The 25,106-nt window shown below is 39.7% G+C and overlaps 1 protein-coding gene across 5 annotated transcripts in view; it reads left to right on the top strand.

The window, feature by feature from the left end:
* LOC100029519 (cholesterol side-chain cleavage enzyme, mitochondrial) overlaps positions 1-22,633 on the top strand; it is a 59,638-nt gene extending 37,005 nt beyond the window's left edge. For 4 of the 5 annotated variants that reach the window (XM_007478156.3, XM_056798702.1, XM_056798698.1 and 1 more), the window contains 8 exons: positions 2,055-2,210; positions 11,413-11,612; positions 13,504-13,707; positions 15,583-15,740; positions 18,448-18,614; positions 18,886-18,964; positions 20,552-20,740; positions 22,211-22,633. In XM_007478156.3, the coding sequence (XP_007478218.1) occupies positions 2,055-2,210; positions 11,413-11,612; positions 13,504-13,707; positions 15,583-15,740; positions 18,448-18,614; positions 18,886-18,964; positions 20,552-20,740; positions 22,211-22,333 (1,276 nt within the window). In that variant the 3' untranslated portion in view covers positions 22,334-22,633. The remainder of the gene's footprint in view (positions 1-2,054; positions 2,211-11,412; positions 11,613-13,503; positions 13,708-15,582; positions 15,741-18,447; positions 18,615-18,885; positions 18,965-20,551; positions 20,741-22,210) is intronic. The other variant, XM_056798709.1, reaches the window with a different exon arrangement.
* Positions 22,634-25,106: the final 2,473 nt, after the last annotated feature.

Here is a 25,106-nt window from a genome sequence, read left to right as displayed (position 1 = left end):
GGAAAGATAAAGCTTGAGCTTGGGGAGTGGGAAGGAGGAGGGAGTGGGGAAAGAAGGCATATTTTCCTTTTAACTGACCTTGTATCTACTTTACAGAATATTTTCATCTGAGAGAGAGAGACAGACAGAGAGACAGAGAGACAGAGAGACAGAGAGACAGAGAGACAGAGAGACAGAGAGACAGAGACAGAGAGAGAGACACAGAGAGAGAGAGAGAGAGAGAGAGAGAGAGAGAGAGAGAGAGAGAGAGAGAGAGAGAGAGAGAGAGAGGAACTGAGGGGGAGGTACAGAGAGCACTCTAGACAATGATAACAAGAGCTGAGAAGTCTTACTCTTTTTCTCTTTCCCTTATTTTTCTTTTTATATCCTTGCTTTTTTTTCTCTTCCAATGCCTATCCATCTCTGATTTCCATTTCTCCTTTCCTATCCCCACCCCTTCACCCCACACTTTGGCTTAGAAACTACAGCTCTCTTTGGCTGCCCTTCTTCCTCCCCTTCCTTCTGCTTTGATACTGCTAACAGGCATCTTTGAAAATTTTAAAACACCAAACAAATGAGATATATTATTAATGTTCAGAAACAAAGAAGTTATCTCACTTGGGTGAGAAGTATAAGTTTTCATCCTTGCTTTGAATGTCATTTTGTTAAGGATCAAAAAAGTAAGGACAAAATCTGGTCTCAGATACTTTCTTTCTGTGTGGCCCTGGGCAAGTCACTTAACCTAGCCCATACTATTCTTCTGCCTTGGAACCAATACTTAGTAACGGTTCCAAGACAGAAAGTCAGAGTTAAAAAAGTATTTATTAATCCTCTTCACATACTCTATGGTCCAACCAAACTGGCCTTCACGATGTTCCTCATACAATCCATTTCATTCTCCCTCTCTGCGTTTTTGCATTGGCTGTGCCCCATGCCTGGACTGCCTTTCCTTCTCACCACCTTTTAGAATCCCCGCTTTCCTTCAAAGCTCAGCTCAAGAGCCAGCTTCTACATAAAGCTTCTCCTGATTCCTTGAGGTGCTAGTGCTACCTCACCTCCCATTATCATGTGTGTGTATATCATACATGTAATATAAATTCTGTATATACTTCTATATGTGCATATTATCTTCCCTGAGAGAATGTAAACTCCTTTGGAGAACTGAATTGGTTTCATTTTTATCTTTGACATCCTGGTGCCTAGCAGGGTACTAGACGTAGTGTAAGCATTTATGTTAGGACTTGACTTACACTTTCCTATGCTTCCAAGAATCATTCATCATTATGGAACCAACATAGCTAGTGTCTTTTTCAGGCATCTTCTAGGAATGAGATTTAATGGAATAATATTCATCTCCCCAAAATTCACTCCTACCATCTCTACCTGCCTAATGACTCAGAGTCATTGTTTTGTGTTTATTCTCTCTATATATATATGAATGTGAAGTCTCCCTGCTAGAATTTTCCCTTCCCTTCCCTTCCCTTCTCTTCCCTTCCCTTCCCTTCCCTTCCCTTCCCTTCCCTTCCCTTCCCTTCCCTTCCCTTCCCTTCCCTTCCCTTCCCTTCCCTTCCCTTCCCTTCCCTTCCCTTCCCTTCCCTTCCCTTCCCTTCCCTTCCATTATTATAAGCATCATACCTAGGTAACATTATTTCCATTGTAAGTCAGTGAAACCACATATATCTCCTGAAGGCCCCCATAGGCACTCTCAAAAAGTAGGAATTCCTGGTCCTGAGACTATCATTCTATTCATCCTTTCTTACAACTTTACTCCAGTTTCAGTCTTTGAATAAGCAGACGAGAGGGAGGCTCTTGTGTTGGGGTTCTGTCTAGCCTGGTTTGTGACTGACTTGTCACAGAGGGCTTTGTTTACAGGATGTTGATAGAGTTTTCCATATTCCTGTTCTAGGTGAGTGTGTAGGATTAATCCAGGGGGTTGCTAGAGTTGCTGGGAATTGGGAAGCCTGGACCTAGAGACAGATTTAGTTCAGGCATCTAATTGTGCCTACCCCAGGTCTTACTTAGGTGAAGGTCTTTAGGCTTTGTTCCCTGAACTCTGATTTCATTAACCCTTCCAGGGAGAAACTAGGCAATTTGGAGTCTGTTTTTATCATCAACCCTGAGGATGCTGCCCGCCTCTTTAAGGCAGAAGGATCCTACCCAGAAAGATATAATATCCCACCATGGACGGCTTATCACCTCTACATGAAAAAACCTCTTGGAATCCTGCTCAAGTAAGTCCTTTTCCCTCCTCAAGGAGATACATTTTTCTCTCCCCATAATTACAAGCGATAGAACCAAAAGACAACTGAAGAGTTGTGGGAAGAGGCATGTAGTAGAACCAGCAGAGGCTGGGTAATAAGGAGTCCTGGGCTCTGTCCCAGCTCTTCCCAACATGAGCTGTGTGATCATGGAGGTACCTTTCCCAACTCCATCTTGGATTTGTGAATCTATCTAACGAGAAGAATAATCTCTGGCCTAGGATGCCTCAATATGTTGTGAAGATCAGATAAACTCAAAAATGGGGAAGTTTGGCAAAAAATGAAATATGTTATAGCAATGTTAAGGAATAAGGAATAATTTAATGGTGAGGATAGTTTCCATGGTAATGCCCATAGCATCACGATTTATCAGAGGCCATTGAAATGGCAGTCCTTCACCACATTTACAGGAGGCATCATTTTCCTTGACTGAGAGCCTGCGATTTGAACTCCTAAAGAAAGTCATCTTTTCTGTTAGAGTTTAATAATAATGATGATGGCTAATAATAACTAGCATTTATATAGCACCTATTATGTGCCAGGGACTATGCTAAGCACTTGGGCATCACTATCTCATTTGATCTTCATAACAGCACCGAGAGGTAGATGCTATTAGTTATCCTCATTTTACAGATGAGGAAAGTGAGGCAAATAGGTTATGATTTACCCAATCATGCAGCTAGCAACTTGAGAGCTCAATTATCCAGGCACTACTTTGTCTCTGGTTATTGATATGAATCTTCCTCCTTTGTCACTACCTCCAAGACACTACCATGACCCAGGTTTAAAACCTTGATGTCATCCTAATTCTTCATTGTCACTCATCATACCTATCCAGTCTGTTGTCCAACCTTGTCATTTCTAGCTTTATAACATCTCTTGTGTCTATCTGCTTCTCTGCACAAATCTAGCCACCAACCTTGTCCAGGCTTTCATCACTTCTTTTTTTTTTTTAATAATATTTTATTTGATCATTTCCAAGCATTATTCATTAAAGACAAAGATCATTTTCTTTTCCTTCCCCCCACTCCCCCCCATAGCCGATGCATGATTCCACTGGGTATCACGTGTGTTCTTGATTCGAACCCATTGCCATGTTGTTAGTATTTGCATTAGTGTTCGTTTAGAGTCTCTCCTCTGTCATGTCCCCTCAACCGCTGTATTCAGGCAGTTGCTTTTCCTCAGTGTTTCTACTCCCACAGTTTGTCCTCTGCTTATGAATAGTGTTTTTTTCTCCTAGATCTTTGCAGATAGTTCAGGTACATTACACCGCCACTAATGGAGAAGTCCATTACGTTCGATTATACCACAGTGTATTAGTCTCTGTGTACAATGTTCTCCTGGTTCTGCTCCTCTCGCTCTGCATCACTTCCTGGAGGTCATTCGAGTCTCCATGGAATTCCTCCACTTTATTATTCCTTTGAGCACAATAGTATTCCATCACCAACATATACCACAATTTGTTCAGCCATTCCCCAATTGAAGGACATCCCCTCGTTTTCCAATTTTTGGCCACCACAAAGAGCGCAGCTATGAATATTCTTGTACAAGTCTTTTTGTCCATTATCTCTTTGGGGTACAAACCCAGCAGTGCTATGGCTGGATCAAAGGGTAGACATTCTTTTATTGCCCTTTGGGCATAGTTCCAAATTGCCCTCCAGAATGGTTGGATCAATTCACAACTCCACCAGCAATGAATTAGTGTCCCTACTTTGCCAAATCCCCTCCAGCATTCATTACTTTCCTTTGCTATCATGTTAGCCAATCTGCTAGGTGTGAGGTGATACCTCAGAGTTGTTTTGATTTGCATCTCTTTGATTATAAGAGATTTAGAACACTTCTTCATGTGCTTATTAATAGTTTTGATTTCTTTATCTGAAAACTGCCTATCCATGTCCCTTGCCCATTTATCTATTGCAGAATGGCTTGGATTTTTGTACAATAGATTTAGCTCTTTATAAATTTGAGTAATTAAACCTTTGTCAGAGGTTTTTATGAAGATTTTTTCCCAATTTGTTGTTTTCCTTCTGATTTTAGTTACATTGGTTTTGTTTGTACAAAAGCTTTTTAATTTGATGTAGTCAAAATTATTTATTTTACATTTTGTGACTCTTTCTATGTCTTTCTTGGTTTTAAAGTCTTTCCCCTCCCAAAGGTCTGACATGTATACTATTCTGTGTTTACCCAATTTACTTATGGTTTCCTTCTTTATGTTTAAGTCATTCACCCAGTCTGAGTTTATCTTGGTGTAGGGTGTGAGGTGTTGATCAATTTCTAATCTCTCCCACACTGTCTTCCAATTTTACCAGCAGTTTTTATCAAATAGTGGATTTTGGTCCCCAAAACTGGGATCTTTGGGTTTATCGTATACTGTCTTGCTGAGGTCGCTTTCCCCCAGTCTATTCCACTGATCTTCCTTTCTGTTTCTTAGCCAGTACCAAATTGTTTTGATAACTGCTGCTTTGTAATATAGTTTAAGGTCTGGGACTGCAAGGCCCCCATCATTTGTGGTTTATTTTCATTATTTCCCTGGATATCCTTGATCTTTTGTTATTCCAAATGAACTTTGTTATGTTTTTTTCTAAATCAGTAAAGAAATATTTTGGGAGTTCCATGGGTATGGCACTAAATAGATAAATAAGTTTGGGTAGGATGGTAATTTTTATTATATTGGCTCGTCCTATCCATGAGCAGTTAATGTTTTTCCAATTGCTCAAGTCTAGTTTTAGTTGTGTGGAGAGTGTTTTGTAGTTGTGTTCATATAGTTCCTGTGTTTGTCTTGACAGGAAGATTCCTAAGTATTTTATATTGTCTAGGGTGATTTTAAATGGAATTTCTCTTTCCAATTCTTGCTGCTGAGATGTGTTGGAGATATATAGAAATGCTGATGATTTATGTGGGTTTATTTTGTATCCTGCAACTTTGCTAAAGTTGTTGATTATTTCAATTAGCTTTTTGGTTGAATCTCTAGGATTCTTTAAGAAGACCATCATGTCATCTGCAAAGTGTGATAACTTGGTCTCCTCCTTGCCTATTTTGATGCCTTCAATTTCTTTTTCTTCTCTAGTTGCTACTGCTAGTGTTTCTAGTACAATGTCAAATAGTAGAGGTGATAATGGGCATCCTTGTTTCACTCCTGATCTTATTGGGAATGCATCTAGTTTATCCGCATTGCAGATAATATTAGCTGATGGTTTTAGATATATACTGTTTATTATTTTTAGGAACGACCCTTCTATTCCTATGCTTCCTAGTGTTTTTAATAGGAATGGGTGTTGTATTTCATCAAAGGCTTTTTCTGTGTCTATTGAGATAATCATGTGGTTCTTGTTGGTTTGCTTGTTGATATGGTCAATTATGTGGATGGTTTTCCTAATATTGAACCAGCCCTGCATCCCTGGTATAAATCCTACTTGATCATGGTGAATGACCCTTCTGATCACTTGCTGGAGTCTTTTTGCTAGTATTCTATTTAAGATTTTTGCATCTATATTCATTAGGGAGATTGGTCTATAGTTTTCTTTCTCTGTTTTTGACCTGCCTGGTTTTGGAATCAGTACCATGTTTGTGTCATAAAAGGAGTTTGGTAGAACTCCCTCTTTGCTTATTATGTCAAATAGTTTGTATAGTATTGGGATTAACTGTTCTCTGAATGTTTGATAGAATTCACTGGTGAATCCATTGGGCCCTGAGGATTTTTTCTTAGGAAGTTCTTTGATGGCTTGTTGGATTTCATTTTCTGATATGGGATTATTTAAGAATTCTATTTCTTCTACTGTTAGTCTAGGCAGTTTGTATTTTTGTATATATTCATCCATATCACCTAAATTGGTGTATTTATTGCCATATAATTGGGCAAAGTAATTTTTAATGATTGCCTTAATTTCCTCTTCATTGGAGGTGATGTCCCCCTTTTTGTCTTTGATGCTGTTAATTTGCTTTTCTTCTTTCCTTTTTTTAATTAGATTGACCAGTACTTTGTCTATTTTGTTTGTTTTTTCAAAGTACCAGCTTCTTGTCTTATTTATTAAATCAATAGTTCTATCATTTTCGATTTTATTAATTTCTCCCTTAATTTTTAGGATTTCTAGTTTGGTTTTCTGCTGGGGGGTTTTAATTTGATCACTTTTGAATTTTTTTATTTGCATTTCCAATTGATTGATCTCTGCTCTCCCTAGTTTGTTAATATATGCACTCAGGGATATGAATTTACCTCTGATTACCGCTTTGGCTGCATCCCAAAAGGTTTGAAAGGATATCTCACCATTGTCATTTTCATCAATGAAATTATTAATTGTTTCTATGATTTCTTCTCTAACTAAACAATTTTGGAGTATCATATTGTTTAATTTCCAATTAGTTTTTGATTTGGTTTTCCATGTACCATTACTGATCATTATTTTTATTGCCTTGTGATCTGAAAAGGCTGCATTTATTATTTCTGCTTTTCTGCATTTGTGTGCCATGTTTCTGTGACCTAATGTATGGTCAATCTTTGTGAATGTGCCATGTGGTGCTGAGAAGAAGGTGTATTCCTTTTTATCCCTATTTATTTTTCTCCATATGTCTATTAATTCTAATTTTTCTAAGATTTCATTCACTTTTTTTACCTCTTTCTTATTTATTTTTTGATTTGATTTATCTAAATTTGATAATGGTTGGTTTAAGTCTCCCACTAATATGGTTTTACTGTCTATTTCTTCCTTCAATTCTCCTAGTTTCTCCATTAAAAATTTGGGTGCTATATTATTTGGTGCATACATGTTGATTAGTGATATTTCCTCATTATCTAAAGTCCCTTTTAACAGAATATAATTACCTTCCCTATCCCTTTTGATCAGGTCTATTTTTGCTTTGGCTTTATCAGATATCATGATTGCAACTCCTGCCTTCTTTCTGTCAGTTTAGGCCCAGAAGGTCTTACTCCATCCTTTAATTCTGACCTTGTGGGTGTCTACCCTCCTCATGTGTGTTTCTTGAAGACAACATATGGTAGGGTTTTGGGTTCTAATCCATTCTGCTATTCGTCTATGTTTTATGGGTGAGTTCATCCCATTCATGTTCAACGTTATGACTGTCACTGGTGGACTCCCTGGCATTTTGATATCCTTCCCTAATTCTAACCTTTCTTCTTCAGCTCTACCTTTTAGACCAGTTATTTACTTAAAATCAGTCCCACTTGTCCCCTCCCTTGATATGTTTCCCTTTCTAGTCCCTCTCTTTTTGTTCCCTCCCCCTTCCCCCTCTTCTTCCCTCCCTTTTTTGTGTTCCCTCCCCCCTCCCCCTTTGGTTTTCCCTTCTCCCTTCCCTTGTTGGGTAAGATAGAATTCACGATCCCAATGGATCTGGATGTTCTTCCCTCTCAGAGTTGATTTCCCTGAGAGTAAGGTTTAAATAAAAACTCTCTTACTCTCCTTCTTATAGGAGTTTTCTTCCCCTCCCCTTCCCATGTGAATCTTTGTGTGAGAAAGATTATTCTATTTGGTCTTTCTTTTCCCCCTATTTACACATTACATTTCCCCCACATGTTAGTATACATAGATTGATATAAATGTAGTCCTTATAGAAGAGAGTTTGGGTAAAAGAAAAAGATAACATTTTTCTCCTTTTCCCTTTCCTTCATATTTACCTTTTCAGGTGTTCCATGCTCTTTGTTTTTCAATATTGAATTTTCCACAGAGCTCTGGTCTTTTCTTTGCAAAAACTTGGAAATCTTCTATTTTGTTGAATGCCCATACTTTCCCTTGGAAGTATATAGTCAGTTTTGCTGGGTAGCTGATTCTAGGTTGAAGACCCAGCTCTCTTGCTTTTCTGAAAATCATGTTCCATGCCTTACAATCATTCAGAGTGGCACTTGCAAGGTCTTGTGTGACCCTGATTGGCATTCCTTTATATCTAAATTGTCTTTTTCTGGCTTCTTGTAAGATTTTTTCTTTTTCTTGAAAGCTTTGGAATTTGTCAATTACATTCCTGGGAGTTGTCTTTTGGGGATTTAGTGTAGAGGGTGTTCTGTGAGCTCTGTCAGTGGCTGTATTGCCCCCTTGTTCTAGAATCTCTGGGCAATTTTCTTTGATTATATCTTGTATTACGATGTCGAGTTTGCTGTTTATTTCTGGCTTTTCTGGAAGTCCAATTATTCTTAAATTATCTCTTCTTCCTCTATTTTCCAAGTCCGTCACCTTGTCAGTGAGATATTTTATGTTCTCTTCTAATTTCTTGCTCTTTTTGGCTTTGCTTTATTGATTCTTGCTCTTTTACCTGCTCATAGTCTTCGAGTTGCCTAATTCTGACCTTTAAAGCCTGGTTTTCCTTTTTAGTTTGGTCAAACTGGTTTTGTAGATGCGTGAATTTCTTTTGCATTATTTCCCACTTTTCCTACCAGAAGCCTTCCATCTTTTTGATCCTTTCCGAATCAAATTCTTCATGGGTTTGTGGAGAGTTTCCATTTCCTTTGGAAGGTTTCGGAGCATTTCCTTGTGTTTTCTCTTCTATCTCCTCTGTATTTTGTATTTTTGCTCCATAAAATGTGTCCAAAGTCACCCCCTTCTTCTTGTTTTTCTTGGAATTTTGGGGCTTTTGTGTTTCTGTGGAGTTTGCCATCTCTATTTGAGTGGGGAGGACTAGCTTTTCTTATCTCTGTCAGGTGTTCAGAGGTTTTAGCCCTAGGCAGATTGTCCGTTCTATGCAGTTGTTGTTCTGTCTTCCCGGGGAAGCCAGGAATTGTTGGTGTTTCCGTGTAACTGCCCTCCTCAGTTCCCTCCTGATGCTTCTCTGTTGCCTTACTTCCATGCTCTGAGCCTGGCTCGGGCCTTTCCTCGGGGTGTTTGTTTCTGTGCCTTAGCTGGCCAGGAGAGCCAGTACTCAGAGGGGGGAGGGGCCACGGCTTCCCGGAGCTCCAAGGGCTCCTGATATGATTAACTTTCTCTGGGTTGAACTGAGTTTGCTTTGAGGCAGGGACCTTGAGACTCAGATGGAAGGATCCAGCCAGGGGGCTGCAGGCTCCCCCGTCTCTTTCTGTTTCCCTGCTGTCTGGGTGCCCCCGCGACTGGGTCAGGTTGTTTTCAGAAAGTGGCCTTCAGAATAGCTGGCTCCCGAGGCCCTTTTGCCAGCCCTGAGGGTTACTGTTGTTTCCGATGACCCTGCTCTCGGTGGTGGTGGGGGGGCACGTGGCTTCCTGGAGCTCTGAGGGCTCCTGATAGGATTAAACTCGGACTGAGTATGCCCTGAGGCAGGGACCTTCGGTGAGACTCAGATGGAAGGATCTGGTCAGGGGGTTACAGGCTCCCCTGTCTCTCTCTGTTTCCCTGATGTCTGGGTGCCCCCTCGACTGGGTCAGGTTGTTTTCAGGAAGCAGCCTTCAGGATAGCGGGCCCTGAGGCTCTGTCTGAGGTTCCCTCTGCTGCCTCGGACTCAGCACTATGGGTTGGGGGGATGGGTCCTGGGACCTTCCTTCTGCCTACCCCTTATGTCCGAGTGATCTTGTGTTCTGGCTTTGGGGGGGGGGGGCGTACCTTTTGATCCAGGTCCAGATCCAGGAGGAGGATTCCCGGGGTCTATGCTGTTGTTTGTTTTGAATTTCTGTGCCTTAGGAGCATATAGTTTGAGTTCGGTAGGGAAGGGTTTCCAGAGATCTGAACTTTAGCTTTCTCTAAGCTGCCATCTTGACTGGAAGTCCTGCTTTCATCACTTCTTGCCTATAACAACCTCATAATTATCTCCCTGCTTCAAGTCCCTTCTTCCTTCAATTTCGCTTCCCAACAGCTGCCAAAGTTATTTTCTAAAAGATAGTTCTGACTATGACTTACTCAATCATTTCTAATGACTAGGATCAGCCATTATTTAGTATTTTGCTCATCTTTTTAATGTCTTTTTTTAGTAAGCTTCAGAAGAGACAGACTTATTAGTACAGTGTACAAGAATATGATTCCTAAGTAAGTAAATCTCCAAACTTTAGGAATGTGGGCTCAAAACATTTCTTCCTGGTGTGTTCATTCAGAGAAGTTTGGGGACTTTCAAGGGAGTAGCTTGTATTCTGCATTGTGGCTCAGCAAAGGAGATAGTTGCTCAGAATTATGTTGTCAATATCTGCCTCTAGAAGAAAATGCCAACTCCTTGGCACATCATTAACAGTCAGCCTTTAGCCTATGTGAACAGACTTATTTCTCCTTATCATATTCATTCTTTCAGCTTATCAAACTGACATGCTGGCTGGTTTCCAATTCCCTTCTGTTCTGTGTGACCTTCTTGCGTTGTACATCAATGCAACCAGCTAGCATGTTGGGGTATTTTTTAAACTCTTACCTTCCATTTTAGAATCACTAATGTGTATTGGCTCCAAAGCAGAAGAGTGGTAAGGGCTAGGCAATGGGGGTTAAGTGACTTGCCCAGGGTCACACAGCTGGGAAGTGTCTAAGGTCAGATTTGAACCTAGGACCTCCCATCTCTAGGCCTGGCTCTCAATCCACTGAGCTACCCAGCTGCCCCCTGGATGTGTTGAGTTTAAAATGTTTAGATGCCCCCACCTTCAATGACACCTTCCCCACCCTAAGAAAAAGTGATCCCTTATTCCTCAAAATCCTGAGAGTACTTTGGCTAGACTTCTTTGCTTGTGTCAAATTATTCTTTGTTTCATGCTTTTATTCATGTCAATTCCTCTATCAGATTTATATAAACTCTAGAGGTCCTTATCCCAATTCCTACTTAGGATAAGTCAGGTCCTCCTCTGCCTTGAAACCAATACACAGTATTGATTCTAAGATGGAAGGTAAGGGTTTTAGAGAAAATAGCTTTTAGGAACTTAGCTTGGAGTTTCAGTGGGTTAGACTAAGTTTTGTTTGCTTCTCTTTCTAATTTTCCTTCCTCTTCTGCTTCTTTATTTTTCCATTTTTCTTTGGAGTGGTGGTGGTGAGTGATGGTGAGGATGGGGACAGAAGGGATGAAAGGAGGGAGAGATGGGAATGATGGTGAAAGGGCTTAGCTTACAATGGAATCTGGTGGAAAACCCTTCTCTGAGGGCCCTTGCACAGAAAAGAGGGAGCAGCAACCTGGGTCCTTGGACTCTGAGCCTTCTCAGATTTGGGATGGGCCACGATGTGATGCCCTGGTTGGCTTCATCACATCCAGTGTCCTCTCAAGAACACAGATTCCTTCACTTCCTTTTTTTTTTCCTCCTCAGGAGCTCTGAAAGTTGGAAGAAAGACCGGTCTTTTCTGAACCATTTAATGCTGACTGCAGACTCAGTAAACAATTTTGAGCCCCTGATCTCTCCAGTCACACAGGATTTTGTAAAGATCATTTACAAAGGGATTGAGAGGAGCGGGGAAGGAAAGTTCACTGTGAACCTCAATCAGGACCTGTTTGGATTTGCTTTTGAGAGTGAGTATGGTCTGAGTGAAGGGGCTGAAGGGGTGTCTTAGCAGTCAATGAATTGATAACTCAATGCTTATTAGGCATTATCATGTGCAAGACACTGGGCTAAGGACTGAGGATACCAAAAAAGGCAAAATACAGTACCTGGCCTCAAGGAGCTTACAGTCTAATGGGGGAGACAACACACATGGCAAATGGGTTCAAACATTGTGGACAATTTGGAATTATAGAAGAAGTCACTAATTTTATGACTGAGAGATCCCACTGATGGAAAGATGAAAATGATCATTTAATGAGTACTTACTTCACTCTAAATGCTTTATAAATATTATCTCATGAGATCCTCACAAGAAACCTGGAAGGTAGAAGCTATAATCATCTCCATTTTATAGTGAAGAAAACTGAGGTAAACAAGATTAAGTGACTTGCCCAAGTTATGCAGCTAGTATGTGTTTGAGGCAGGATTTGAGATCGTCTTCCTGACTCCAGACCTCTACTGTGTCATTTAGCTGCCTAAATAATGGGTATATACATTCAGCAAGATCCAACTAAGAGAAAAAAATGGAAAAAATAGAAAAAATAGAAATGTCTCATATAAACCTAAATATTCATTGAACTTTTTCCGTGGAACAAAAATAAATGGAAACAGCTTAGATTCCCATTAATTCAGCAATGGCAAAACAAATTATGATATATGAACAAAATGAAATATTATCATAAGGACGAAATGGAGAATTTAGAGAAATACTTTGTATGAAAGAAATGTGTTGATTTTATCAGAGTCTATGCCCTAGGATTGCCCACACAATAAAAAGTAATTTTCTTATATTCTAAATCAAATTCTTCATCTTTTTCATTTCATGAACTCCTTTGGCAGTCTGGTGAAGTGCAAGGAGCCCATCTTAGAATGATCATTTTTTATTGGCTCGCCTACCCATGAGCAATTAATATTTTTCCAGCTGCTTAGATCTGACTTAATTTTTGTCAAGTGTTTTATAGATGTGATCATGTAGGTAGACTCCTGGGTTTTTATATTGTCTATAGTTATTTTAAATGGGATTTCTCTATCACTTGCTATTGGGCTTTATTGGTAGTATAGAGAAATGCTGATGATTTATGTGGGTTTTTTAAAATAACCTGCAACTTAGCTAAAGTTAGTTGTTTCAATTAGTTTTTGGTTGATTCTCTAGGATTTTCTAAGTATGCCATCATATCATCTGCAAAGAACAGTAGCTTTAATTCCCCATTGCCTATTTTAATTTCTTCTTCTCCTGTTATTGCTATAACTTGCATTTCTAGTATAATATTAGATAGCAGTGGTGATAATGAGCATCCTTACTTTACTCCTGATCATAATGGGAAGGCTTCTAGCTTATCCTCATAACAGATAATACTTGCCAGTGGTTTTAGATAAGATATTATTTATCATTTTGAAGAGGGTTTCATTTATTCCAATATTCTCTAGAGTTTTTGCTAGGCACAGGTATGGTATTTTGTCAGAATTGTCCAGGAACTCACAGGTGGGAAGTGTCTAAGGTCAGATTTGAAATCAGGACTTCCTCTCTCCAGGTTTAGCTCTCAATCCCCTCAACCACCTCGCTGCCCCTTTCATATCTATTGAAATAATCATAGAGTTTCAGTTGGTTTTGCTACTGATACAATTTCCTAAAATTTACTTTGTAAAGGAGAAGTCTCTCATAAGCTGTTTCCTCTGTCCTCATCCCTTATGATGCAATGTGAGAAACTGACTTAACAGAGAAAAGCATGCCTAATACTTTAATTACCTTGAAGAGGAAGATGGAATTTCAGTGGGAGGTAAAGGGGAGGCTAATGATCTGAAATCCTCAGCAAGACCATAGGCCAGGCATACCAATGGAAATGATCTCTGGTCCCACAGCTATCTGCAACATTATCTTTGGGGAGCGGCAGGGAGTCCTGGATGAATTGGTAGATTCTGAGGCCCAGAAGTTCATTGATGCTGTGTCTACCATGTTCAATACTAGCGTTCCAATGCTGAATATTCCTCCAGAACTATTCCGCATGGTCAAGGCCAAGGTCTGGAGGGACCACGTGGCCTCATGGGATACAATTTTTAATCGAGGTGAGTGAGCATTATGATTGAATGAGTTTCCTTCCAGGGTGACCCTGGTCCTGAGACTGAGGAAGGCAGAGGTCAGATCCAAAAGGTGAATGGTGAGGGTAATAGTCACATTGAAGATGGAGAAGGGGCTAACATGGACTCCAGAAACCATAACTTTTTTAACTCTCAGAGGAGTTGGGTAGTGTTAAATTTATCGTTGGATTGAATATATTTAATTGGTCACCAGGGATTTAATTACTAAACCCCAAAAATGAATGACCAAAGTCAGAATGGAATTTATGGTAGTTTATTTTACAGTAGAGGGAAGATATTAAGGAAGAGAGAAAGAGAAGAAAGGGAGGGAGGGAGAGAGAGAGAGAGAGAGAGAGAGAGAGAGAGAGAGAGAGAGAGAGAGAGAGAGAGAGAGAGAGAGGGAGGGAGGGAGCTCTGGCTTCCTCTGAGCCAGGTAGGAATTCAAAGACCCCAGTCAGAGGAAAGGAGTCTCAAGACAATGGGTACGCCAAGAAAGGAAGTCAGCCTTTACACTCACCATGTGTCAGTTCAATCAGCAGATTCTTTATCAGCCTCAACTCCAGTAGAACGGCTTCTTACAGGAGGTTCCACTCCAACTGTGAGTCTTCACTCCAAGTGTCTCTCTCCACTCCAAGTGTCTCTCTCCACTCCAAGTGTGTCTCTTCACTCCAAGTGTGTCTCTTCACTCCCAGTGTCTGTGTATGTCTCTGTTTCCACTTTTAAAGACCTTTTTCTCTTGCATCACTTTCCCTAAAATTTTACATTTACCAATCACAGCTCCACTTCAGGACTGCCCACTCTTTCACATGTGGGCCACAGACTTCCCACTCAATGTATGAAATGGGTGTTCATACCTTTTTGTGGTTAAAATCTAAAATGGGTAGATCTCCATGCTCAACTTTAAGTACTGTGCTTGTATTTTGGGGGATTAAAATCTAAAAATAGACAGGGGATTACAATTTAATTTTCACAATCAAGGAAGAGCTAAGTACCTTCATTGTTATAGTCAGGGGAGAGCCAAATCCAATCTTCACAGTAGAGTCAGGGGAGAAAGCAGCTATTTCTTATGCCTCAACTATTTCCTCTTGAAAAGGAACTGATATTTGATAATCAATCAATCATGAAGCAGATTCTTTACTTAAAAATAGTATTCTCCAGGTCTCACCTAGTGTACTGAGGAGATTATTTAAGGGTCTGCAAATATCTGACAGAGTACAAGAGCAGAGAAAATGTAAGTGAAAGTGGCATGAAGGTCCTCTACAGGAGAAACCTATATAACAAATCAAAAGGGCAATTCCAAGATCAGACATGTTTTTGCGTGCCATATACATATATGTGTGCATGTATTTGTGTGTGGGGGTTGGGTGACAAGGACTGTATTTGGTCACATAAATATAATTCCTATGCATCTTTTGCAGAAGGTGAAGGCCTCTTGACTTCTAAAATCTCTGCCCTGATTTCAGAAGTCAGGTACTGCCAATTAATTAAATCCAACTTCATTAGCCCTTAAAAGATAACAGAAAGGCCAGCATGGCACCATTGTCACTGTGAAGATGACAATAACGAATTTATAGAGTGCTCTATATTTACTTTAGCTGCCCCAAAGACATTGATGTCAATGAACTCTCTAAAATTATATGGAAGCCAAGCAATTTATCCAAGATCACAAAATGAGTTAACAACATAAGCATGACTAGAATCCAGTTACTTGATTACCATCAACGAGTTTTTCCATTCCAGATTTTCCAAAGCTCTCTATTTCCCTGAATCTTCCTTAGTTTCTTCCATTTCCCTTCCCCAATCCCAATGTCTTTCTTTCAGAGAAACTCCATAATGTGCCTTCTCTTTCTTCCTATCTCTCAGCTGAAGATTATGTACAGAGCTTCTACCATGAACAGAAGAAGAGAAAAGAACTTGAGAATTATCCAGGTCTTCTCCCCTGTCTTTTACGCAAGAATACCATGGATTTTGAGTCCATCAAAGGCAATATTACAGAACTGATGGCAGGAGGGGTGGACACGGTGAGGATAAAGAGGGAAGAGAATACGTATTTATTATCTACTATGTGCCAGATATTGTGTTAAGTTATGGATAAAAGCCCAAGTGAGTAAGGGCTATTTTTAATATGGAAATCTTAGGTTGTTGTCCTCAACAACTGGTGGCACAGTTGAAAAGTTCCCTGGGCTGAGAGCCAGAACATGTGGGTTCAAATCTTGTCTGACATTTATTAGATATGCAAAAAGCTTAACAAGTTATCTCTCTGAGCCTTGGTTTTGATGTTTCTAAAAATGTTTTAGTGATACCAATTCACCTTCTCCAATATTGTATTAACTTAGATAATGTAACTGTAACCTGGAAAGTGGTATACAAAATATCAGAGATTTTTGTAAAATGTTACCCATATAGGAGGCACTTGTATGGCCTCAGGGTCCCCAGATAATTACTTCTATGATTTTTTGGAACTCTTACATTAGACATTCAAATATTGGGACTTAGGAGTGGTTTTCTGAGGCTTCCTTCTAGAAATGGAATCTACTTAAATGTTCCTTACCTCAATGTGATTGAGTTTATTAGCCTTTTCTTTTTGACAGGAAGGGACAGTACTGGGTGACATCACTGAGTTGGGTGGTAGAAATGCCTTTGAAAAGTATAAAGGAGGTGAGCCTCTAGAAACACATCTGATCAAGCTCACAGTTTTATGGAAGAATAGTTGCCCCTTCCCAAGAGAATACCTATTCAACCGAGTATCAAAGTTAAATTTCCAAAGGAATGCAGATTGAAGGAAAATGCTCTCATTTTTTGTCCCTTCATAAGAAGTTGAGAGTGGGCATCCGTACTGGTGGAATATGGGTTAAGACCTCAATACTCTGATTATTGCCTGAGAATAACAGGTTCCTATCTCTGTGAAGTAGTCTACCTATATGCCACCGCAGAAGGAAACGACTTCCTCAGGCCAACGGAATCAGGCAGGTCTGGAATTCAAGATGATGAGGCAGACGGGGCATATCTTGGGCTTCCCTCTTCCCCATTTTGGCACTCCTCTAAGTCTGCCACATGGAAATATCCAGAATCTTATAAAGTAGTAACTATATCAGGTACCATATTGGGATTTTTTCAGATGGTGCCTTAAGGGAACTCCTTCAACCTCAGGTTGCAAATGTAATTTATTCTTCTCACATTTAGAGTCAACCTCAGGATGAAATCCCCAAAGTGCCTCTGATATAATCATTTATCTGTCTCGGAGAAGGAAATCTTCTAATGACCTCTTGACAAGTAGTAGAGGCTGAGACTTCTCAGAGAGAAAGAAGGCACATCAAGTCTTTTCCATGGAAGTTGGAATAGCCTCTGGATGGAGTCATGACCAGGACTTGTAACTTTGGGGGGCAAGTTAGGGTTGTGTCCAAAGGCCATGTTCACTGGAAAATATCAGGGCTAAATGTAATAAACACTGGCTAATATAAAGATCTAGCTAATGTCATTGTCTAAGTGAAAGATGAGGACAGATCAGCAAAAGTGGGAACTTTATAAAGGATTGCCAGCTTTGCAGTAGAAAATTTTGAAGAAACTTGAGAAGGAAATCTTGATTGAAAGGCACGATAAATTAGGTGGACATGTGCTATTCATTTGAGGATTATTAAGTGTATTTGTAAACATTTACTTAAAAGGTCCAAAGAAGGGGGCAGCTGGGTAGCTCAGTGGATTAAGAGCCAGTCCTATGAGACGAGAGGTCCTAAGGTTCAAATCTGGCTTCAGCCACTTCCCAGCTGTGTGACCTTGGGCAAGTCACTTAACCCCCATTGCCTAGCCCTTACCACTCTTCTGCCTTGGAGCCAATACACAGTATTGACTCCAAGATGGAAGGTAAGGGTTTTAATTAAAAAAAAAAAAGGTCCAAAGAATCCCTTTAAAGATTCTCTTGGAACACTTGAGAAGATTTTCTTTTAATAATTATTAGCAGCATAAAACAAGATTTGCTATAGGTCTTGGAAGTGGTCTGAAGAAAGAGATATACACAAATTTGAATGAGTTACTGGAGCCTTGGTTTTCTTGTTTGTACAAAGCTAAATAGTAATACCAAGTCTTCCCTCCCTTATAGGATTCTTGTATTAAGTGAGGATACCCATTAGATGGCTTCATTAAACTTTAATAATATTTAATAAGCCATCTGCTTTAAGAATGCTGTGAGGTCAGGGTTAGGGTTCAAGGTTTGTCTCATTAAACAAGAGCATCAGGAAAGCCCCAATGTCCTTTATTGGTTTGTGTTGTAGATGCATGATACTTTGCTTAGGCTGAAAGTGACATGACATTGTTATCCCTTAAAAGAGTATATATGGGAGCAACTAGGTGGCCTGGTGGATAGAGCCAGACCTAGAGATGGGAGGTCCAGGGTTCAAATTTGGCTTGAAATATTTCCTAGCTATGTGACCCTAGGCAAGTCACTTAACTCCAACTGTATAGCCCTTACCTCTCTTCTGCCTTGGAACCAATACTTAGTATTGATTCTAAGGAAGGAAGGTAAGGTGTTGTTGTTTTTTTAATGTGTGTGTGTTGGGGATAAGGGTATGAAAAACTGGCCTGGGATCATCTATCTATCTATCTATCTATCTATCTATCTATCTATCTATCTATCTATCTATCTACCTATCTATCTAATGTGAGCTTAGAAGACTGGATTTTTTGGAGCAACTACAGGGACTATTTCATCCATCCCTCAATTGCCTCCTTCAGACTTCAATGACCATACAGTGGTGTATGTATGAAATGGCTCGGAACATAAAGGTACAAGACATGCTTCGGGCTGAAGTCCAGACTGCCCGACGAGATACCCAGGGAGATATAAAGAAGATGTACAAAGCTGTTCCGCTTCTCAGAGCTGCCATCAAGGAAACCCTGAGGCAAGCCTCTTTTCATCTGGGAAATTCCTGCTCCATTTCCTTTTCCCTGCCCTCCACACAGGGTCAGGGAGAAGGAGGTGGAAGGAAGATGGAGGGGATGAATGCCAAAGCAGCAGCAAATGTAGGAGCAACTAGAAATGGGGAAAAAATGGGAAGTGGGATGGAGAAAATAGCAGGTGGTTGGTCTCTTGGTTGAATTGTGTTCTTGCCTTTATGTTCATATTATTGTTTCCAGGACTTACACATGGGTTTTCTATCTCTCCTTTTCCAGGCTACATCCCATTGCAGTCACCATACAAAGGTACCTTCCATCAGATTTAGTTCTCCAGGATTACACAATTCCTGCCAAAGTAAGCACTCAGACTGGTTTGCATGCATTCCTTATAAGGAATCCAGAGAGCCCCAAACCATTGTTTTTTTCACTTCTTGTCCAGATTGGCAATCGGGGATATGACAACCAGGGTGGGTGGTGGCCAATTGCCTTTTTCAGGGAGAAGGGGAAGATGTGAAGGGCTTTAGGGTTTTCCCCCAGAGCTGGCAGAACTAACTCAACCCTACACCGACTGGGAATTTCCTTGGGGTTTTCATCTTGAGCAGCCCTTACTTACGTCTTCTTCCTGAGCCATTAATATAACAGGTGCTTGTCATTTCTGAATGAGGCCATTCACCTGTTGTTACCTGCTTAGCTCTTTTTTTTTTTTGGTCTCCTTCATATCCAAAAACCTGTATTAAATTGTTTGCATGATCCTGTCTGGGTGCGGTAAGGAGTTTAGCAAGTGGAGTCCTTGCCCTCTGGGTCAGATTAAGAGATACTGAGAGATACACATTCACATAGAAGGGATAGAGACAGACAATTATCAATATTCAACCCATACTATACATGAATTAATGTATTCACTTTGAGACTGAATATGACTTTATTAGGGCTCTTAGCACATGGCATGTGTTTATATTTGGTGTTAGGGAGCCAGCTTCAGAAAATAAACCTATACGTATGAGGGAGCTTAGTATATGGCAAAGCATATAGAAAACTGGACTTGGAATCAGGAAGACCCGAGTTCATATCCTGCCTCAGATATTTACTAGCTGTGTGACTTCAGGCAAGTCACTTAATCCAGCCTCAGTTTCCTGATCTGTAAAATGAGGCTAATACTAGCACCTACCTCAGAGGGTTATTTTGAGGAGCAAATGAGATCTATAAAAGACTTTATAAACTCAGTACATTCTAGCTACTATTATGATTATCAAAATCATTAAGCTAGAAAGTCAATTAGCCCTAGGAACAGACAGCTAACAAATACTATACATGAGTTGCTTTATGGACTTTTGTTGGTCTTTAATGTTGGCACATACATCATCACAAATGCCAATGTCCAATTCATCCATTTCACATTCAACAAACATTAGGAACTACTATGTATAATGTACTAGACTGTGCCCCAGAGGAAGGTAAATACATAAATTTCTGAACTTAAATAACTTCTGTGCAAGGAGATCCATTGTGATTCAGATTTAAGCTTTGTAGGTAAAGGTAGGAGTATGAGGAAGAATTCAACATTTTGACTCAATTTGGCGAGTTACCTTTGGCCACAGTAAGGGTTCCTTGTGTTAAAATATTTATTTTTTCAAAGTTCCTTTAGAACCATTGCCTCCTTTAATCTTGGGTTATGGGGTTATGGCATTATCTCCATTTGACAGATGAGGAAACTGAGGTCATCAAGAGTGATGTCATTTGTCCAAGAAGACATGAGTACTTGATAGAACCTTGACCAGAGCTTAATGTCTCCTGCCTTCCCGATTAGAGTTCCTGAACTAAGTCTCAGGATGTCTTATTTGACATTTCTGGGATTGTTGAGGCACCACAGAACAACCTGTCCTGGGCATTCTGCATAGAACTGGTTCTAGTCTTTTCTCCCTCTCTCTATGTCTTTATCCAGACACTGGTCCAGGTGGGTCTTTTTGCCATGGGCAGGGATCCTAATTTCTTCCCCAACCCAGAAAAGTTTGACCCAAGGAGATGGCTCCATGAAGACACCTATTTCCGTGCTTTGAGTTTTGGCTTTGGCCCTCGGCAATGCATTGGGAGGAGGATCGCAGAGCTGGAGATGACTATCTTTCTGATACATGTGAGTCTAAAACTGCTTAGGAGGGAAGAGAGGGAATCTCATAAAGAAGGCCCAAAGTCCCTTTCCCCTCTGGATCCACTCTCTATTTCCTTCTTATTCCCAGGGAGAATAAGTTCTATGCATTGAAGATAGTCCTTGTTTGTGTTCTGATAGTGGTAAGACTGTAGGGAGTTCTTAGCTGAAAGAAGGGCTCCATCTTTGAATCCAAGAGAATTGACTGAGACTGGGTGGTAGACAGGGAGAAGAAAGTAGACTGATGTCAGCATCGTGTTCCCAAGTGATCCTCAACCCATTTGGGGTTCTACCTCTCTGTTCCACCAGCATCTCTTTTTCCTTTTAGCAGCAGATGCAACTATTTCTCTGGGTCTCAAGTCATAAGTATTTGTGGTTAGGAATCCAAATGGAGACTTTCTGGGGCCTCATTAGCCTCTGTCAGGCAGTGATTTGAAAATTAACTGTGGGTAGGAGGGTGTTGGTTAGGGACAAGGCAAAGGCTAGTCCTAGGTGTTTGTGTTTTCAATCTCTGGAGATAGACTTGTGGCCCAGGGAGGTGGAAAGGGGGAAGGCAGAAGGAAGATTAGGATGTTTTCTCCCACATTTGGGCCCCAGTGAAACTGTTCCTTAGTCAAATGTCAGTAAATTATCTCCTGGGCCAAAGGAAGCTCCTGACTCTAAGGGTTGTTGAGATCTTTATTGTTGAGTCATAATATTTAGAACTGGAAGGGGTCATAGGGATAGTCTAGTCTGAGGAGTGCCTAGTCTAGTATCTTGTCTGCGGTGTTAAACAAGCCCTGGGGGATATGGTCTGCAATTCTCCTGAGTGTGGCAGGAACAAGATTAAAATATCATTGGGAATCATTAAATAAAATAAAAATGAAAAGAAGTATAGATAATGTCAACATGTAGTTTTCTAAGTCAATATGCCACTTACAAGGATCTTGAGGTATGATTTAATGGTTCCCATCTCTGTTTGAGTTTGACATCACTGGTCTAATCCAATTTCCTCATTTTATATCAGAGGAATAAGTTTCCCTCTCAATACTTTCACATCCCTGGAAACTACTGGTGTGTCTTGCAGCATCTTTTGGTCTCCTGTATCTCTCTGTTCTCATTGCCTAAGAGCAAGGCAAGAAGAAGCATTGTGAGCTATGCCAAGCTCATATATATATATATATATATATGGGACCCCCAACTTTGTCTTCCACTTTCACTGCCCCTCAAGCTGCATCCATTCCTGCAGAACATGTTTTCTCAATGGGCACTTGTATTATAGAGACCATTCAGCAAAGACCAAAGAGTTGCACAATGGTAGTATCTGAGGCATCAATGGGAGCTATATTTAAGTAAAGGACCTTTCTTGAGACTCAAACCACTCATAGGCAATTTCCTCCATTTTGACCTAAGCATGAAGTCATCCCATTCTGGAGTCTCCCACCTTTTTCATTTGGCTCATCCCTCTCTTCTCTGCAGATTTTGGAGAACTTCAAGATTGAAATCCACAAGTTTACAGATGTGGGGACCACCTTTAATCTCATCCTGATGCCTGACAAGCCCATCATATTCACCTTCCGGCCCCTCAAGCCCCAGGTGTAACACAGAGAGACAGAATTCCTGTGTGTTTATTGGGAGGGAGGGTGACCTGGAATTACCACATTATATACAGAACAGCTGGGTATAATGCAGGATACAGATCCAGGTAGAGAAATACAAGTATATAATGTGATTGAAGCTGGGCCAAGGAAATGATTTACCTCTTTAGGGTAGGATTTCTTAACCTGGAATCTGTGAACTTTACATATATATGTATATATATTTGGAGAACTGTATTTCAAAATAATTAGTTTCCTTTGTACTCCTGTATATTTTATGCAATTAAAAACATGATTCTGAGGAGTCTAAAGACTTTGTGAAACTACCAAAAAGGGGTTTCCTGATTGAAAAAAGTTAAGGACCTCTGTGATCTGTGGATCTGTCTTCTTATGCCATATCTTGCCCTAGGAAAAAGGTCCTGAAACCAATAAGAAGATGGTTAAAAGCCTTCTTTGTTACTGGCTTAAATTGATTTCACTATAAGATCCCCCACATTTTTTCTCTATTGTTGATTGGAGTAGAAGGAAAACAAAAACCATATTGCGCATTTGAACTTCTCAAAATGTCCACTTTGAAAAAAGCAAACAAACCAGAGCTGGAGAGTGTTGTGAGATGCAAAATGGAGAATTCTGAATATATTAAATCAAAAAGTTTTATACAAATAAACGTTGCCAAAATTAAAAGAAAGCAGAAAATTGGGGAGAAATTTTAATAGAAAGCCTCTTAGACAGCAGTGTCATATCTAAAACATAGACTTTGTCAAATTTATGAGTCATCTCTTAATAACTGGATAAAGTTATGAACAGACAATTTTTGAAAGAAGACATCAGCGCTATATATAAGTATAGGAAAAAATGCTCTAAATCACTACTGAATAGAGAAATGGAAACCAAAACAATTCTGAGAAATCATCTCATCCATCAGATTGGATAAATGACAAATGGGCTATACATGACAGATGTTGGAGGGGATGTGGAAAAATGGGGACACTGATATATACTAGAACTGTGAACCAATCCAACCATTTTGAACAATTTGTAGTTACACTCAGAGAGTTATAAAAACAGTGTAATACCCTTAGGTACTCGGCAGTATCAGCACCGGGTCTGTTTCCCAAGGAGATAAGGGTAAAAGGAAAAGAACCTCTATGTTCCAAAATATTTATAGCAGCTCTCTGTGGTGGCAGAGAAGTGGACTGAGGGGATGCTCATCAATTGGGAAATAGCTGAACAAATTGTGGTATGTGTTTGTGATGAAATTCTACTATAAGAAACAATGAGTAAATTGATTTTTTGAAAAACTTGGAAAGAACTAAATGAGATAATGAACAGCAAAATGAGTAGAATTAAGAGATCATTATAAACATCTACAGACTTAGTTCTTGATGAGTAACTTGCAACATCTACCTTCAGAGAATGAACTGAAAAATGGAAACATGAAAAGATAATCTCTATATACATATGTTTGCTGGATGATTCCTTCTATGGTGTGAGGAGGGGAGAGGGGCAGAGATACTTGAAAATAAATTATAATACTAAAATAAAAAATTATACTAATTAATAACATTATTTTAAAATTCAGAAAATAAAATATATTTTAAAAATTAGTAAATTACAACAGATAGCCACATCATTATTATCATTCTCAATGCAAGTTACTCTTATGAAAATTTATTAAGTGAAGAAATTATTGCCAAGTCTTAAAAAAGACCTGATGGCTCTAATACTGACCCTGTCCAAGCCAAGAATCTGTTAAGTGTGCAAAGACATGCCAACATAAACAGGTGTGCCATTTTACATATGGATATGAAGGCAACAGATATAATGGCAAGATCTTATTTTTGGTACCAAAGTTTGAATTCTTGGCTCTGCTACTTACCAGTTGCATGACTATAGGTAAACTTCTTTTGCTTCCTTTCCCTTTTCCTTTCCTTTCCCTCCTCCATCTTCCTTCCTTTTTCTTTCCTTTCTTTCTTTTCCTCCTTTTCTCTTTCTTTCTTTCTTTCTTTCTTTCTTTCTTTCTTTCTTTCTTTCTTTCTTTCTTTCTTTCTTTCTTTCTTTCTTTCTTTCTTTCTTTCTTTCTTTCTTTCTTTCTTTCTTTCTTTCTTTCTTTCTTTCTTTCTTTCTTTCTTTCTTTCTTTCTTTCTCTTTCCTTCCTTCCTTCCTTCCTCTTTCTTCTTTCTTCTTTTATTTGTTTCTCCTTCCTTTCCCTTCCCTTTCCATCTTAGAATCAATACTGTGTATTGGTTCTAAGATAGAAGAGTGGTAAGAGGAAGGCATTGAGAATTAAGTGACTTGCCCAGAGTCACACAGCTAGGAAGTATCTCAGGTCATATTTGAACCCAGGACTATCTCTTATCCTGGCTCTCAATTCACTGAACCACCCAGCTGCCTTCATGTGAATAAATTTCTTAATCTCTCTAGGCCAATTTCTCTCTGAGAGGACTAATGATGAGTATGTAACCCATCTCCCAACAGAGAGTGAGAAGAACTCAGGATACAGAATGAGAGATTTTTGGACATGACCAATGTGGGAATTTTGTTTTGATTGATGATATATATTTGTTACTAGGGTTTTGTTTTTCTGCTTCTTAATTGGGGGGGGGGGTAAATGTAAGCTAAAAAAAAACCTGTATAATTCCAAGAATGGGGCTGGAACCTTATCTAAGTCTACCCAAAGATCCCCCAGGAGGTTGGTATGTAGATGGATGTAGATGGAACTGGATGGTACCTATGGTCAGAGTTGGATGGTAGCCCAGTTGGTTTTGTTTCTTATG

The sequence above is a fragment of the Monodelphis domestica genome, chromosome 1 (assembly GCF_027887165.1).
Source record: "Monodelphis domestica isolate mMonDom1 chromosome 1, mMonDom1.pri, whole genome shotgun sequence".
NCBI classification, from domain to species: domain Eukaryota; kingdom Metazoa; phylum Chordata; class Mammalia; order Didelphimorphia; family Didelphidae; genus Monodelphis; species Monodelphis domestica.
Note: the sequence above shows the minus strand (reverse complement) of the source record. Positions and strands in the feature narration are given on the sequence as shown.